Raw genomic sequence first — 14,676 nt, forward strand, 5'->3', positions numbered from 1 at the left:
TTAATCAAACGGACGTGAATATCTGCGGACATTGTTTCTGCCAAGACACATACATCTCGAGTGTAACTGAGGGCTGAGTAAGAAAAAAATATTTATATATTGTACATTCTTTTTGATTTGAGTGACCTGACCCTTTGGGAAAAAAAAACGTGTGGACTATAAATGCTGTAATCAACCAGATCCTTACAATCTGTGACCCTCGCATATATAGTGATTTTTTTTTGTTTTTGTTTAATGAATAAGATGTAAAAACAGAACATGTTTCATAAGAAAGCGGCGACACAATTCACACCTCCTTATGAAAGCAGCCAGTGGTGCGCAGTGATTACAAACTGTCAGATGGGTTTTTTCTTTGTGTGTGATTCAATGGATTTGATTATAATGGAAGGATTCAGTGGATAGATTACATTGCTCCAGGAAAAAAGATATATGGCACCTCTTATAGCTCACAGTAAGTGCCAACCCTGTACATCAATACTGTAATAATGTCAAACTTAGAATAGCACTTGACTAAACACAGCGTTTACATGGTGATTCACATAATAAGATCCATTTCTGGCTTTGAGCGCAGGAGGCTCTGGCTGAAGAATTACAATCTGCTGATTGTTCAAAGTGATATGTAGCAGTGCAGCTGCTTTTGATGCACCGCGCAGTGTTTGTATGCAGTGATGAACGCACACTTGAGTTGTTGAATATGTAAATCAAGGGGTGTTCTCCTTCACGGATTCTTTTATGCACAGCCGTTCTGCATTTTCAATCATAGACATGGACATAAAGACATGAACAAAATTGTTAAAATTCCAAAGCCAAAACCAGTAGATATTGGCAGAAGTCGGTCTCAGTTACAATGTTTTATCTTTTCTTCCTGTCCTCTTTTCTCCTCACACTCATGCTCACTAACACAGCTTTCTTTTCACTTCTCACAAAACGACATAGTTGCGGGGATATTTAGAAGCTGCCGGTGTTCTGAATGTTCTCAGTTTAACAGCCGGTCCAGTGCTTTCATGGTTTACACCTGTGCCAGGCCTCGAGCGCTCAGCTGTGCAGCCTTTTGAACTGTGATCTGCAAAGGCAGTGCGCACGATAAAAGGCTGCACAGGATGTCAGAGCTCTCACCATGAATAGGCCTGGTCTCTATAGGAATAAGTCAAATGTGTACAGTATATCTGGGGTTTACACACAATGGTATGCATTATGAATGAAACAGCGGGGTCTGCGAAGGAAATACACTGAATTGCTTACAGCTCCTGCAGTTCTGGTTTGCACTGTATTGTGTAGGAAATTCCTCTTTAAAGTGCCCATATTATGAAAAAATCACTTTTTCGGGGATTTGGAGTATTATTTTGTGTCTCTGGTGCTTCCACATGCATACAAATGAAAATAAAAACATCCATGCTGTTTAGAGTGAGATACAGGTTTCTGAATGTGTCCTGCCTTCAGTCTCCGGGTGAGCTGGTCAAAATCTGCACGGCTTTTTACGTCACTAGCCGAAACGAGCTGGCTAAGCGCAACCGTTAGCATGCTAGCGCTAGCATGCTACCTCGTTCTCAATGGCAAAGCGCTGCTACAACACACACAAGTTCACCATAATCTACAAAAGAACTACTTACATGTGCACCCTCGTTTAGAAGAAGTCTCCCGGCTAATCCTGCCTTGTAACTGACCGAAGTTGGAGAAACAGCCTTTCTTTTACTGTCTATGGAGTGAGTTCAGTGTATTGCAATAATGGCTGTAGTCTGTCATTATATGGGACTTTCTCCACACGTCACCTTGCCTGCTCTGGTCCTGATTACCATCTTGTGGATTATCATTTACCATCAATTGTCCCTCTTCTGTCTCTTTGACAGTCTACAGTAAAACACTGCCTTTTTTGTGGTCTCTACACTTACTATTTATTTACACATTGTCAGACTTTGAATGGAAGCAGATGTTCAGAAAGGTACAGCTGAAAAATGATCACATCTTCATATTATAAACACTAATGTAAAGGGAGGTTTGGCTAATGGTTTATACCTGAGTCCATTAGCCGTCATTTGAGCCCCTCTCCTCCGCGGGAATCATGTTCTCTGGCAGGTCATTTGAGACGGCCGCGTCAAGGCAGCTGTCCCCCATTACAGATAAACACGGCGCGTCCCTCTCAGCTCCATCTATGTCCCTCTCTGTGGGTCTGATAATGATAGGACGGTGCAGATGGGAGGATCAGTCAGTCAGTCAGCGTGCTGTTAATTTGCTTCACAGTCTTGATAGTCACACACATTTGCCTTTTTCCGTTTGTGATGAGAGTCTGAATAAAATGTTGGTAGCCATGAAAACACTTTGTCTGTTATCAAATGTGGAAGATGACATGTTTCTATGAGTGATTAGTCTCTTTCTTTTTCTTTGTGTGCGTGTGCGTGTGTGTGTGTGTGTGTGTGTGTGTGTGTGTGTGGCGATCTCAGGTGCGCAGTCTGAAATTGGAGCAAGAGGTCGAGAAGAATAAGATCCTCTCCGAAGCGCTGCAGACTCTCGCCACAGAGCACCACGAACTTGAGCAATCCGTCGTCAAGGGATCCTCGCCGCGGAGTGCCCTCAGCGAGGATGAGTTCCACGACGCCGTGTCTGGTGAGTTGACAAGTTCTCAAACCCCCTCGGGAGATGCAGGAGATTCTGTGACAAGCTCCCACTCACACTGGCTGCTCTGTCATTCACCTACAGGACACTGGAATACTTTTCTCCTGCCGGTCAATGTCTTTGGTATTTGGTTTGCCGCTCCTCAAGTGTGACGTAAGCGCAAGTGTTGCCTGGTTGTGTTGAAATAACTTGAAGCCTTTTCACATGAACGAGTGTTTTGGTGTGAGGAACCTGCATGGCGTAGTAACATTTTCAAACTGACTGATGCTTGAGGATTGTTTTGAAAATGGAGGAGTGTGTAGGCCTACTTCTTTTTATTTCTATATATTTAAACTTCATCTGTAGCAACAAAATGTGATGCTATTGTCTTGACACCTTATGTGACCAGTTCTATTGTTGAAAGGCAGTTAAGATGGATGTGTCGAGGCTGAGCTGCATGGGAGATCTGCATTGATTGGTGCAGAGCATGATTGTTTTGAACAATTTTTGTATGAACAAGATATTATAGATTTGTCTGCTCATTTATATAGCAGTCCATAATGAATTAATTATATCGCAAAACTATAAAAGAACAAACAAATATATATGTAATGTGTATATACAGTATATGTATACTAAAATAGATACATAAATAAATAATAAATGCATTAATCATATTAAAGTAGAAGTGAGACAATATCTTGTATGTTTTCTCACTTTTAACACAGTCTTGTTGTTACAGTCCGAATGATACTGGGTTTTTCATACCGGACCCATTTAAATATGTGAGCGTTTAAAGTCAATTCCATTTTTTATTTATATATAACACAATATGACTTGACTCGAGAGTTTTAAAAATCCGATCCGAGTTACTTTTTTTTTAACATAAACAATCTTGATATGGATCCCTTGGATTTCTTTGTTGTTGCTTTAAAAAAAAAAAAACGACTGACCAAGATGTTTCCTGAGCGAGACATTTTACTGTTGAAAACTTAACTTGTCACCGTTCGCTGGTGGACAAACCATGAAATGGTGACATGGTTTCAACATTATCTCACAGACAAATCTTTGGCGTTTTTGAACTGTAATTTCCTGTTTTTTCTTGTCCGACATACTGAATACACTGACACTGCATTATGTGCATTAAGCCACTTCCAGGATTGCTCTGCTGCCGCCGGAAATTCCGCCGAATGTCACTCTTTTCGGCCGGATGTCAGTTACCTTCCTCTTTATTTGTGTTGGAATTTTATACTCTGGTGGATTTCTGAGGACTATGGTTAACTGCTCCTCAGATCTCTGCAGGGTAAATCCAGACAGCTAGCTAGACTATCTGTCCAATCTGAGTTTTCTGTTGCACGACTTTTGAACGTACACGTTCCACCAAAACAAGTTTCTTCCTGAGGCTATTTTGCAGCGGCACCCTGTGCTTAGCACCACCCGTGACAATTGGGATTGGTTTAAAGCAATGCCAATAAACCAGAGCACTTTTTTCTCCTATCCAAGAATGCTGTGTGGACTAATCAAACACTCCTCCGCAGGGCTGTGGAGGAAGGTCTGGCAAAGCGAGACTAGCATTAAGCTAATATAGGCCAACATATCGACCCTGATATGCTGATCTGTCGAGGTTTAATTGCTATCATGCATGTGCGGGCACTGGCTTTATTATCAGACGCTAAAAGATACCCACAGGCACGGGATAATTCATTTTATACCATGGTCTGGGTGAATACTCGATTCTGATTGGCTGTAGGATGTCCATTAAAATGTGATATGGGACACCTACTACGTAGTAAATCTGACTGTTTGCCGTTCTAAATGAATGCAATAAATTAAATGGGAAAACATAATAATCTATGAAAATGTTATTTCCAACACTGAGTGTAGTCCTTCAGTGCCTTATCGCCACAGGATGGCAAACACACAAGCTAAAAGAATTAAGTTATGCTGCCCCACTGAACTTACTTTTACTGCATCACAGCGATCATCTCACATCCCGTTCGCTATTCAGCACTCTACTTCAGGCTGCGTCCGACAGTACACTTGGTGTGTCATTTGTTCGTGAAAGTCTTTATTGATTTGGGGACAAGGACATTTTCAACCATATGCAATGTTATTGACTTTGAATCTTGCCAGCATAGCGTTAGCTTTCCGGCTCGTAGCTGTCTGAGCCAAAGGGTTCAACGAGCTGAAAGGACTAGGAATATCTCCCATTGCCAGGTCGTATCTAGGGTCTGTCCTATTTACTGGAGCAGTATAGCCTGACAAGCCAGACCCACATCGAGATGTTGGGTCTGTGAACTCACCATTGGCAGTGCTCAATCCAAGTTGCGGGATAAATGGTTGTCTTTCAAATTCCCTCTACACGCAATAGGATAGCGCTACAACCAAGCAGAGCCGTGCCGTTCTTTGTTCTTTTCTCAAAGAAAAGCTTAACTCCAAGTCTTCCAGAGTCGCGGTCAAAGCCGATTCCAAAGACCGCTGTTCGCCAGCAGCAGCAGCCATCTTCTTTGTTTTCAAGTAGCAGGGAATTCAACCGTCGCAACTCTGCCGTCATTATGTTAAGCCCGCCCACCGACTCTATACACGATGTGATTGGCCTGACTAGAGTTTGGTTTTTCCAGCTCGCAAGCCAACAGAGAGTTGCTAGACGACCCTGGCTGCAAATTACATTTGCTGCCGCTAGGGTGGTCTAGATTTCTAGGCTAGGAGCAGTAAACAATGTTTCCATTGCATAAGAACCTTTTGCGATGGGAATGATTGTTCCAGGTATTAGTCAAACCCTCAGGTGTTACCAGTGAAACAGAGTTATTGTTTGAAAAAAAACTTTAGATTTTGATTTTAAAACACATGAAAATATAAATGTATGGTCTAAAAAATGTTTATTGGTAAGTGAACATGGTGTAAGCGGGTTAATTCCCTTCAAGGGGCCCATTATCGTGAATTAATGGACTCCGGTTGGCCTCCCCGTCGTCCATTAATTCCTGAGATTGGACACAGCGTCGGTCATTAACCCTTACTTATTATATCCCTCTTTGAATAAACAATTTGCCTTTTACAGATCATTATATTCCCTTACTACCAATTTGAAAAGTGAATGAATTGCACTTCATGTGTCCATCTCAGAATCGGACTCGGAGATCTCCCTGAGCGGCTTTGAGACGGTGGCCAGCCATTCCTTTGACGAGGACGAAGGCTCTGTCATGTTATTAAGCAGCCCTTGCAGCAGCCCCACCGGCATGTTCCAGGAGGATCACCATGGTGACAAGGACGAGACTCAACCCAACGGGATCACAAAGCATAGGTCAGCGGTGCTGTACGCCCCCACAGTTTCGTAAATGGGCTGCTGACCCCCTGCGCTTTTATCCACCTTTCATCAAAAGAAACAAACTCAACAAAGCGCTCCTCTCCTCTTAGCAGACTGTTTATTTCTTGTTGTAGTATAGCATTCATGTCAGGATGTTTTATTTCCCAACCTGTTGTGAGTATGGTCTTTTTTTTTTTTTTTAATGTCCTCCCTCGGGTCTTTCCACTTTGTAGTGTGAATAATTTAGCCATGGCCAGACTGGTGAAGGAAAAAGAAAGAGGCTTATTGAAAGAAGTGAGCTCTGTGTTGGAGCTGTGAAATATTGATTAGGTCACAGTGTAATGCAATAATCAGGTCTGCAGTATGATCTAGTTCTCATGTTGGCTAATCCCTCTGCTTCAGGGTTCAATTCGTTCTATTTGGATACATTTAGAATTTGATTATAATATTGCCCTACTTGTTGTTTTTTTACATGGCTTATATGTTATATTCTTGGGATTTTAAGTATATTATCCTAACCCCAACCTGTAAACCTTTCAAAATAGTTCCGTTGTTTCTGTTGGACTTACTGAGCAGTTAGATAAGTGCTGATGGATGATCCCAAGGCTTTTCACCACCATTGATACCGGTGTTGATTTTCTCTCTGGGCTTTGTTCCAGTATGTCACATAATACATTACAGGCTTTTGTTGACTACATTCACTTGAATAAGATATGATGCCTGCAGCTATTATATGTCTGATATGTTATTTAGTCTAATGTAAAATGTCTATTCTTAGAGCACTAGCACAAAGTCCAGGTATCAAACAAACCTTCTAGAATTAATAACAGTGTGTGTGTGTGTGTGTGTGTGTGTGTGTGTGATTCTAGGACCAGGTTACCTGCACCAATGTTTTCAAGAAATGACTTCAGTATTTGGAGTATCCTGAGGAACTGCATTGGAATGGTGAGAATGATGTTCATGTATTGTTTTATTAGTCATGCTAGCTGTACCGTTCGCAGCTGTTTTCAGTGAAAAAGTTGTTTAAACCCACTGTACACTACCAGCTCAACACCAAACTGCAGACAGAAAAAGTTAGAGACTAGGTGGTAAACATAGTGGAGCATTTAGATATTTCGCTCAGGGGTTGGTAGAGACCAAAAACAGAGCTAAAAGAGTGAATACTGGACTTTCTTTTTTTTTTTGAGGTCCCATATAATGCTTCATTTTCAGGTTTATACTTGTATTTGTTTTTTTTTACTAGAACATGTTTACATAGGCTACTTTAATGTTCAAAAAACATTATTTTTCTCATACTGTCTGTCTGAATATACCTGTATTCTCCCTCGGATTGATTTAGCGCCTCTCTCTTTAAGCCCCCCTCCCGAATGTTCTGATTGGAACATGCGCTCTTGGCGTCTCTGCGCCTCCATTGCAGCAAGGGAATGACTGTAACGGCACTGTAGCGGCACTTTATAAACAATAGTTATGACAACACAACTGTACCGAAGTCCCAGGAGCTCGTTTAAAGTCACCGTTTCTGAATACAGGCTGTGTGCAATTCTCTGTGGATTGAGCATTGTGATACTTTCACAGTATTTACGTAGCGCCTCAACATGCTTTATAATAAAAAAAGACATGGAAATCTCACTTTTTAAAATTGTGGACAGACACACGTCTCCAAATGAATAATAATACTCCTCCATAACTGCTGGATGTGTAAATAAACAACTGTTTGCTAACAAGTTCGCAATATGAACTTCAAAGGTGATAATAAGTCAACGCTGTGGTCAGGGCTAACCCTTGCTTCTGCAGCCCTAAAGTGGTCAAACAATTAGTTATTGCAGGTTTAAATGGTGAACATGTCAAAGCTTTAGTGCGTAACATTTTTTATATTAATGAACGTCCGTTACATTCAAGCCGTTGCTATATGAGTTGCTACAAAGCTAATTAAGACCATCAGCTCCACACAACTCTCTCTGTATTTCTCAGCATGGCTGTGTTTAGAAATTGGTGTCGTCCGGCGACTTGTGTCATGTGGATGCACCGACAATTGTTGTCATCACTTAGAATTCCTCATGGGGGAGACAGAAACTACGCACTATAGCTGTAAACAGCATACCTACATGTATACCATTGTGAGCAGATTGCCATGCTAACAGTAGCGTTTTTCTCACAGCAAAGTACAGTCTATATCAGGGGTGGCCAACCTGTGGCTCTTGAGCCGTATGCGGCTCTTTGCCTGCTCCTGTGAGGCTCTTCCTGTGTGGCTGGGGGCTTTGTCATTGGTTTATTGTTGTTTTTAACTTTTCTGAAACATACAGTGTTTCAGATAAGTAAAAAAAAAAAACACATTTGAATGCATCTGCCAATACATCTGCCAATTATTTTAAAATGGAAAATAATGAAGCAGAGTTTTGAGGACAGATTCTGCAACCTGAGGAAAAACAGCGGCCACAGATCACCTTCCCCGTTAACCCTTTCACTGCTGAATCTGATTGTTTGAAAGCCCCTTTAGTGAGAAATGAGTGAGAGAGTTCTTCGAGTGGCCACAACCGAGTTCAAGCAAGACCTGAAAAGGATTGTGGATGACAAAGACTGTCAGGTTTCCCACTGAGTCAATCTAAGTGAGAAAAAAAACTATGAAAACTGCTATGTATTATGACTGTCATTAGATCTGGAAGACACTGTTGCTGTTGTAGTGTGGACGTGCATGTGTTGTGTGGCTTTTTGCTATGGTGCGTTTTTTTTTGTGGCTCTTTATACCTAACTGGTTGGCCACTCCTGGTCTATATAAAAAAAAAAAAAAAAATGTAATGTGTTGAGCAGCATGTAAAGCATTACCGTGTACATTTCTGTACTTCCAGATTAGACCAGGAAAGAGCTTAGACACCATAATCCTATATGGAATGTCAAAAACCTTTTATTCTTATTAATCTTATATAAGCGTCATTTTATATTTTGAACCAGAGAAGATTACAGTAGATACGACACTACATTTACATTAATTCATTTGGCAGACACTTTTTTCCAAAGCAACATACTGTACAAATGACATCCGGACACGAGTAGGCTGCAACATGTTCGAAAACCAATATTTTCTCGGGCCTTTTTAACACTCAGCATAAATGTTACACTTTCAAAGGATTGCTGTGTGAAATGAATTGCTTTCCCTCTGTAATGAAACCCGGTCCTCTTCTTGTCGATTTTAGGAACTCTCCAAGATCACAATGCCAGTGATTTTCAACGAACCGCTCAGCTTCCTGCAGCGTCTGACAGAGTACATGGAGCACACTTATCTCATCCACCAGGCCAACTCCTTCTCAGACTCTGTTGAGAGAATGAAGGTAGTACGCTCTGGTACAAACTCGGCTTAGGCTTGGTACAAAAGGGAGTCTATACCCACACAAAATTTCCAAAAGCCAAATGTATTTAGTTAATCAATAGTATAATAAGATGGGGTGTGGAGATATGGCAGGAGGCAGTGGTGTACGGAATGTATGGATGAATAAGAGCACGTGTGTGTTTTGCACAAGGTGTATGCCTAAATCAAAACTACAAAAGATGTGGAGGCCATGAGGAGATGTTGAGGCCGGCCACAGCTCCGGAACATCACTGTACATATCATGTGCAAATTACTAAAACTGTCTCAAGTACAGCCATATTTTAACTGGATTATACCTTTGAGTTGGGTGTGTATGACTTGGAGTGTGTGCTTATGTGCTGTTGACAGTGTGTGGCTGCGTTTGCGGTGTCCGCTGTGGCCTCCCAGTGGGAGCGGACTGGTAAACCGTTCAACCCTCTGCTGGGAGAAACCTATGAACTGGTCAGGTAAGTGGGATTATACAGCACTTGTTCAACACTGATTATACACGTAATACTTGTCTGTCCATCAACGCTTCCCACTGTGATGCCTGGTGTCCCAGAGAGGATCTGGGCTTCAGGCTCATATCGGAGCAGGTGAGCCACCACCCTCCAGTCAGCGCCTTCCACGCCGAGGGCCTGAAGCAAGACTTTGTGTTTCATGGATCCATCTACCCCAAACTCAAGTTCTGGGGCAAGAGTGTGGAAGCGGAGCCGAAAGGCATCATCACGCTGGAGCTGCCCAAGTAAGAACTTCTATTTGATTAAACAAAAAGATGGCAATCTTTGGGTTTTACCATCTTTTCTTTAAAAATGACAATATCAATCAACTCTTCCTCTTCCTAAAAAGACAAATAAATCTGATTGATGAGAGCTGTGACACTGTTTACACAAATCAGTTTGTAACTCTTCTAGTGTTCCTCTGTATGAGTAGATGTTTGTCACACATTACCATTTTGAACTTGCATTCTCCTTTACTTTAGTACTCCACTGATTTAGCATTGCACTCCTTTAACATGTTTTGACTCACAACAGACAGTTAAAAAAAAGAGATACCAGAGAACCAGAGATAACGTCTTTTTATTTCCACACATTCTTCTTTCTTGTCCAAACCTGGCACCCACATTACCCACAATGCAACTCTAATGTAACCTTGAGCCTCTAGCCTCAAGCAGAGATGAGGAGTGGGCACAGAGGTCTGGTGAGCTCACTTCTTTCTAACTCCACACCCCCAGATTTCTTTTAATTTTCAGGCTTGTAGTGTTCAGACCCAACTGACGCTGACTCAAGTGACATCACTTGAGGTCATTTATCAGACTTCACACAGCTTCCCCTGGAGACACTACATCAAGGCTGAAGAACTTTCTTTTTTATGCTGCCTCTCTTTAAACAATTGTTCATTTCGTATACTGCGCTGTAACTTTTATTTTCATATTTTATCTGTTTTTATATTTTTAACTGTTTTCAACTGCTCTTTAATGTTTTATGTAAAGCACTTTGAATTGCCTTTTTGCTGAAATGTGCTATACAAATAAAGCTGCCTTGCCTTGCCTAAAGGCTTAAGACAACTTGTTTTCACATATGCTGCAGTACTCCTGTGAACGCATTTTGATGTGTGAAATCGGCAGAGATCCTCTTTAAGTCATTGTTTTATCTCCAGGTACAATGAAGCCTACACATGGACAAATCCTACATGTTGCGTTCACAACATCATCGTGGGCCAGCTGTGGATCGAGCAGTATGGAAATGTGGAGGTGATCAACCACAGGTAAGAGGACAAAAATAACCCACAGTCAGCAAGTACAATGTTTGCACATATGTATTGGACACTATACTCATAATTTAAAGATTATAGAGTAATGTTTTGCATATTTATCAAGTAGAACAAGTCTGATACAGTTCATATAAACAATTTGAGGAAGTTTGAACAACAAGGAGAAAAAATGGACTGAGCAGATGAGGAAGTTTTGTATGACTCAGCCAGCAGAGAGTGAGAGAATTATACTGTATGCTGGTTTTCTCTTCTTTTCACCTAGAACTGGTGAAAAGTGCTGTCTGAATTTCAAACCGTGTGGTCTTTTTGGCAAAGAACTGCACAAGGTTGAAGGTTATATTCTGGATAAAAGGTACGGCTTACACTGACACATCATGATGAAAAGTCATTCAAATAATGAGTAGTCTTTGGTACCCAGACTTATTATTCTTGTCTTGAATGTTGAGGGGAAATAGTGGACACACACTGAATTATTCATCTCTGTGAATACGTTTTGCATAGTGCAATATATGGTACCGGTATACAGTTTATCTGGCTTATGCGTTCCAATACGTAATCCTTTCTGCTGCCATATTGCAAAACAAATATGACTCAATAAGCTGTTTAAATAGGCTTTATTTGTAAATCAGGAACTACAAACTTAAGTAGCTGGGGGGAATCCCCTGATGTTTAAATGAGCCCGTTACAAAATCAAATAATGATGGTAATTGTCATTAAATGTATTCATCCCCATCATAAGCAGCTCTTAATAGACGTGGGCTTAAAAGACTGAGGAAAAAGGCAGCTAGCACGTCACTGGAGCAGATAATGTAAAACAAAAAAAACAAAGAGGAGCAGATGGTTCAATCAAAGGAGGACAAGCCGTTTCCAACACAACAGAGGCAATGACTCAGCATGAATGACAAGTCCATGTGCATGACCACGTGAACAAGACTAAATATGCAACCGCGAGATATTCTGACTGACTGACTGAAATCATTATCTAGTGTTTGTGCCTGAAGGTATTTGTATCTGTGTGTTTCCCACAGCAAAAAGAAGCTGTGTGCTCTATACGGGAAGTGGACCGAGTGTGTGTATGTTGTTGACCCTGCCGCCTTTGAAGCGCATAAGAAAAGCGACAAGAAAGGGGCAGGCGAGAAAAAAGGCAGCCAAGCGGTATTAGCTGTTTATTTTTGTGATTCATCATGTGTGATTGGAATAATGCAGTTTGATGACTGAGTTAATGGACAAATATCAGCATTTTTTATGGATGCACCAAATCCAGATTTTTGGGGTTCGGCCGAATACCGAATCCACTGGTTAAGATTCTGTCGAACCAAAACCGAATACCGAATCCTACTCCCATCCTCAGTGTGACTGTCTGACTGCCGTACCTGAAGTTGCTGTCTGTAGATTCCTTTATTCACAACTCGTATTCTTTCGGACGTTTCATACCAAATGTTGTAACAGCGGTGATGTTGTGTATTGTTTAGGGTCCTCGCCACCACGAGACAAATCGGCATTGCAAATTGAACATGTAGCTGGACTTGAATGGCCTTCTTTTGACTGAAAGTACTGCCAAACTACACTTTTTCTGCTCACGAGATCCATTTTCACTTTCTCACAGCCTACTGCATTGAACGCTTCACCTACTTAAACACCTTCCCGTAATCAACGGCGGCGTCATTACGTCGATCAGCGTAGCGCGCGTAGTGCAAGCGTAGGGTTTGGTTTGGTTTGGTTTGGTGGAAAAAAATTCAAAAGTTCGGCAGAAACCGAGCCCCGTCAAAAAGCCCAATATTTGGCTTTGGATTCGGTGCATCCCTAGTATTTTTCAAGTCAAATAAAATCATAATATGATGAGATCTTTGCTAACATGTATAAATACTTTTATTCTATCAAAAAACGCTGTATTAATGCATCTTGCAGAAAGCATGCTTAATATATAGACTTCTCAGTGCGTCATCTGTTTGTCACTTGTCCAGGGTTGCAGCGGGGATCAGGAGGAGGTTCCTTCTCCAGCTGCAGACACTGTGGAGATGATTCCTGGCAGCCAGCTGCTGTGGAGAATTGCACCCCGACCGGCTAACTCCGCTGAGGTCTGACTGATGAATAAGCTTTCAGTAGAGTGCAGTCTTAAAGTGCTCATATTATGCTTTTTGGCTTTTTCCCTTTCCTTTATTGTGTTATATATCTTTTTTTGTGCACGTTATAGGTTTACAAAGTGAAAAAGCCCAAAGTCTACCCCAAAGGGACTTACCATCTCCAACAGAAAACACTGTTCACAAACTGCTCCAAACAGCTCTATTGTAGGCAAGGCAAGGCAGCTTTATTTGTATAGCACATTTCAGCAACAGGGCAATTCAAAGTGCTTTACATAAAACATTAAAGAGCAGGTAAAAATTATTTTAAAAAAAAAATAAATAAAAAAATAACATTTCTCCAACCACAGGTCCTTTTGGCTCCGGTTACTTGGTGTTTTCGTTACCCATTACAAGATTGCAGTAGTTCTACTTTTCACTACGATGTAGCCGTCGCTACAAAGCTTAGTTTAATCTCGGTAAACCTTGCTAAATCCGGGACAGTTCACAGTCTGTCTCTTGATAAGTTCACAGAAATATCTGACAAGTTCACAGACGTTGTCTTTCTTATTGACCTAGTTCACAGACTAAATCTGACCAGTTCACAGACGTGGTCCTTGTATGGATAATTTATTGTCACACCCGTGTTTTTTGAGAGGTAATATTTCAGAAATATGTCTGTTATCTGTATTTTCGAGGCTTTCGCATAGCTCTCATAGCCGGAGGAAATTTTTTTCTCCTCCTCCTCTAAATCCTGTTTTTAATTTATGTCACACCCGCGTTGGAGAAATTCTCAGAAATATGTCTGTTATCTGTTCAAAAATACCACTAGATAAAAGACAAGAATAAAGTTGACAGTGCAGTATAAGAAATTAAAGAACTGAGAGATAAAATAGACGAAGAAGAGTTACAGTGCAGTATAAGAAATTAAACATTAAAGAGCAGTTATAGAATGTCATACAGTGTCATCAATGCAACTTCAGTGTAACAAATGAACAGTTATTTAAAGAAAGGCAACATCAAAAAGATAGGTCTTTAGCTTTGATTTAAAAGAACTGAGATTTGCAGCAGACCTGCACTTTTCTGAGAGTTTGTTCCAGATATGTGGAGCATAAAAACTAAATGCTGCTTCCCCCTGTTTAGTTCTGACTCTGGGGACAACAAGCAGACCTGTCCCAGACGACCTGAGAGGTCTGGGTGGGTCATAGTGTAGCAGCAGATCAGAAATGTATTTTGGCCCTAAACCGTTTAGTGATTTATAAACCAGCAAAAGTATTTCAAAATCAATTATTTGAGGCACTGGAAGCCAGTGTAGAGACTTTAGTACTGGAGTGATGTGATCCACTTTCTTGGTCTTGGTGAGGACTCGAGCAGCAGCGTTCTGAATCAGCTGCAGCTATCTGATTGATTTTTTAGGGAGACCTGTAAAGACTCCGTTACAGTAGTCAAGTCTACTGAAGATAAAAGCATGGACAAGTTTTTCCAAATCTTGCTGAGACATAAGTCTTTTAACCCTTGATATATTTTTAAGGTGGTAATAGGCTGACTTTGTAATTGTCTTAATGTGGTTGTTAAAATTCAGGTCTGAGTCCATGACTACACCAAGA

The 14,676-nt window shown here is 41.0% G+C and overlaps 1 protein-coding gene across 9 annotated transcripts in view; it reads left to right on the forward strand.

The window, feature by feature from the left end:
• The window catches only part of osbpl1a (oxysterol binding protein-like 1A), a 34,030-nt gene that overhangs the window by 14,163 nt on the left and 5,191 nt on the right, over positions 1-14,676 (forward strand). For all 9 annotated transcript variants that reach the window (XM_036007148.1, XM_036007142.1, XM_036007147.1 and 6 more), the window contains 10 exons: positions 2,439-2,601; positions 5,713-5,890; positions 6,763-6,838; positions 9,085-9,219; positions 9,606-9,703; positions 9,799-9,981; positions 10,896-11,003; positions 11,272-11,361; positions 12,038-12,164; positions 12,974-13,087. In XM_036007148.1, the coding sequence (XP_035863041.1) occupies positions 2,439-2,601; positions 5,713-5,890; positions 6,763-6,838; positions 9,085-9,219; positions 9,606-9,703; positions 9,799-9,981; positions 10,896-11,003; positions 11,272-11,361; positions 12,038-12,164; positions 12,974-13,087 (1,272 nt within the window). The remainder of the gene's footprint in view (positions 1-2,438; positions 2,602-5,712; positions 5,891-6,762; positions 6,839-9,084; positions 9,220-9,605; positions 9,704-9,798; positions 9,982-10,895; positions 11,004-11,271; positions 11,362-12,037; positions 12,165-12,973; positions 13,088-14,676) is intronic.

The sequence above is a fragment of the Sander lucioperca genome, chromosome 11 (assembly GCF_008315115.2).
Source record: "Sander lucioperca isolate FBNREF2018 chromosome 11, SLUC_FBN_1.2, whole genome shotgun sequence".
NCBI lineage: Eukaryota > Metazoa > Chordata > Actinopteri > Perciformes > Percidae > Sander > Sander lucioperca.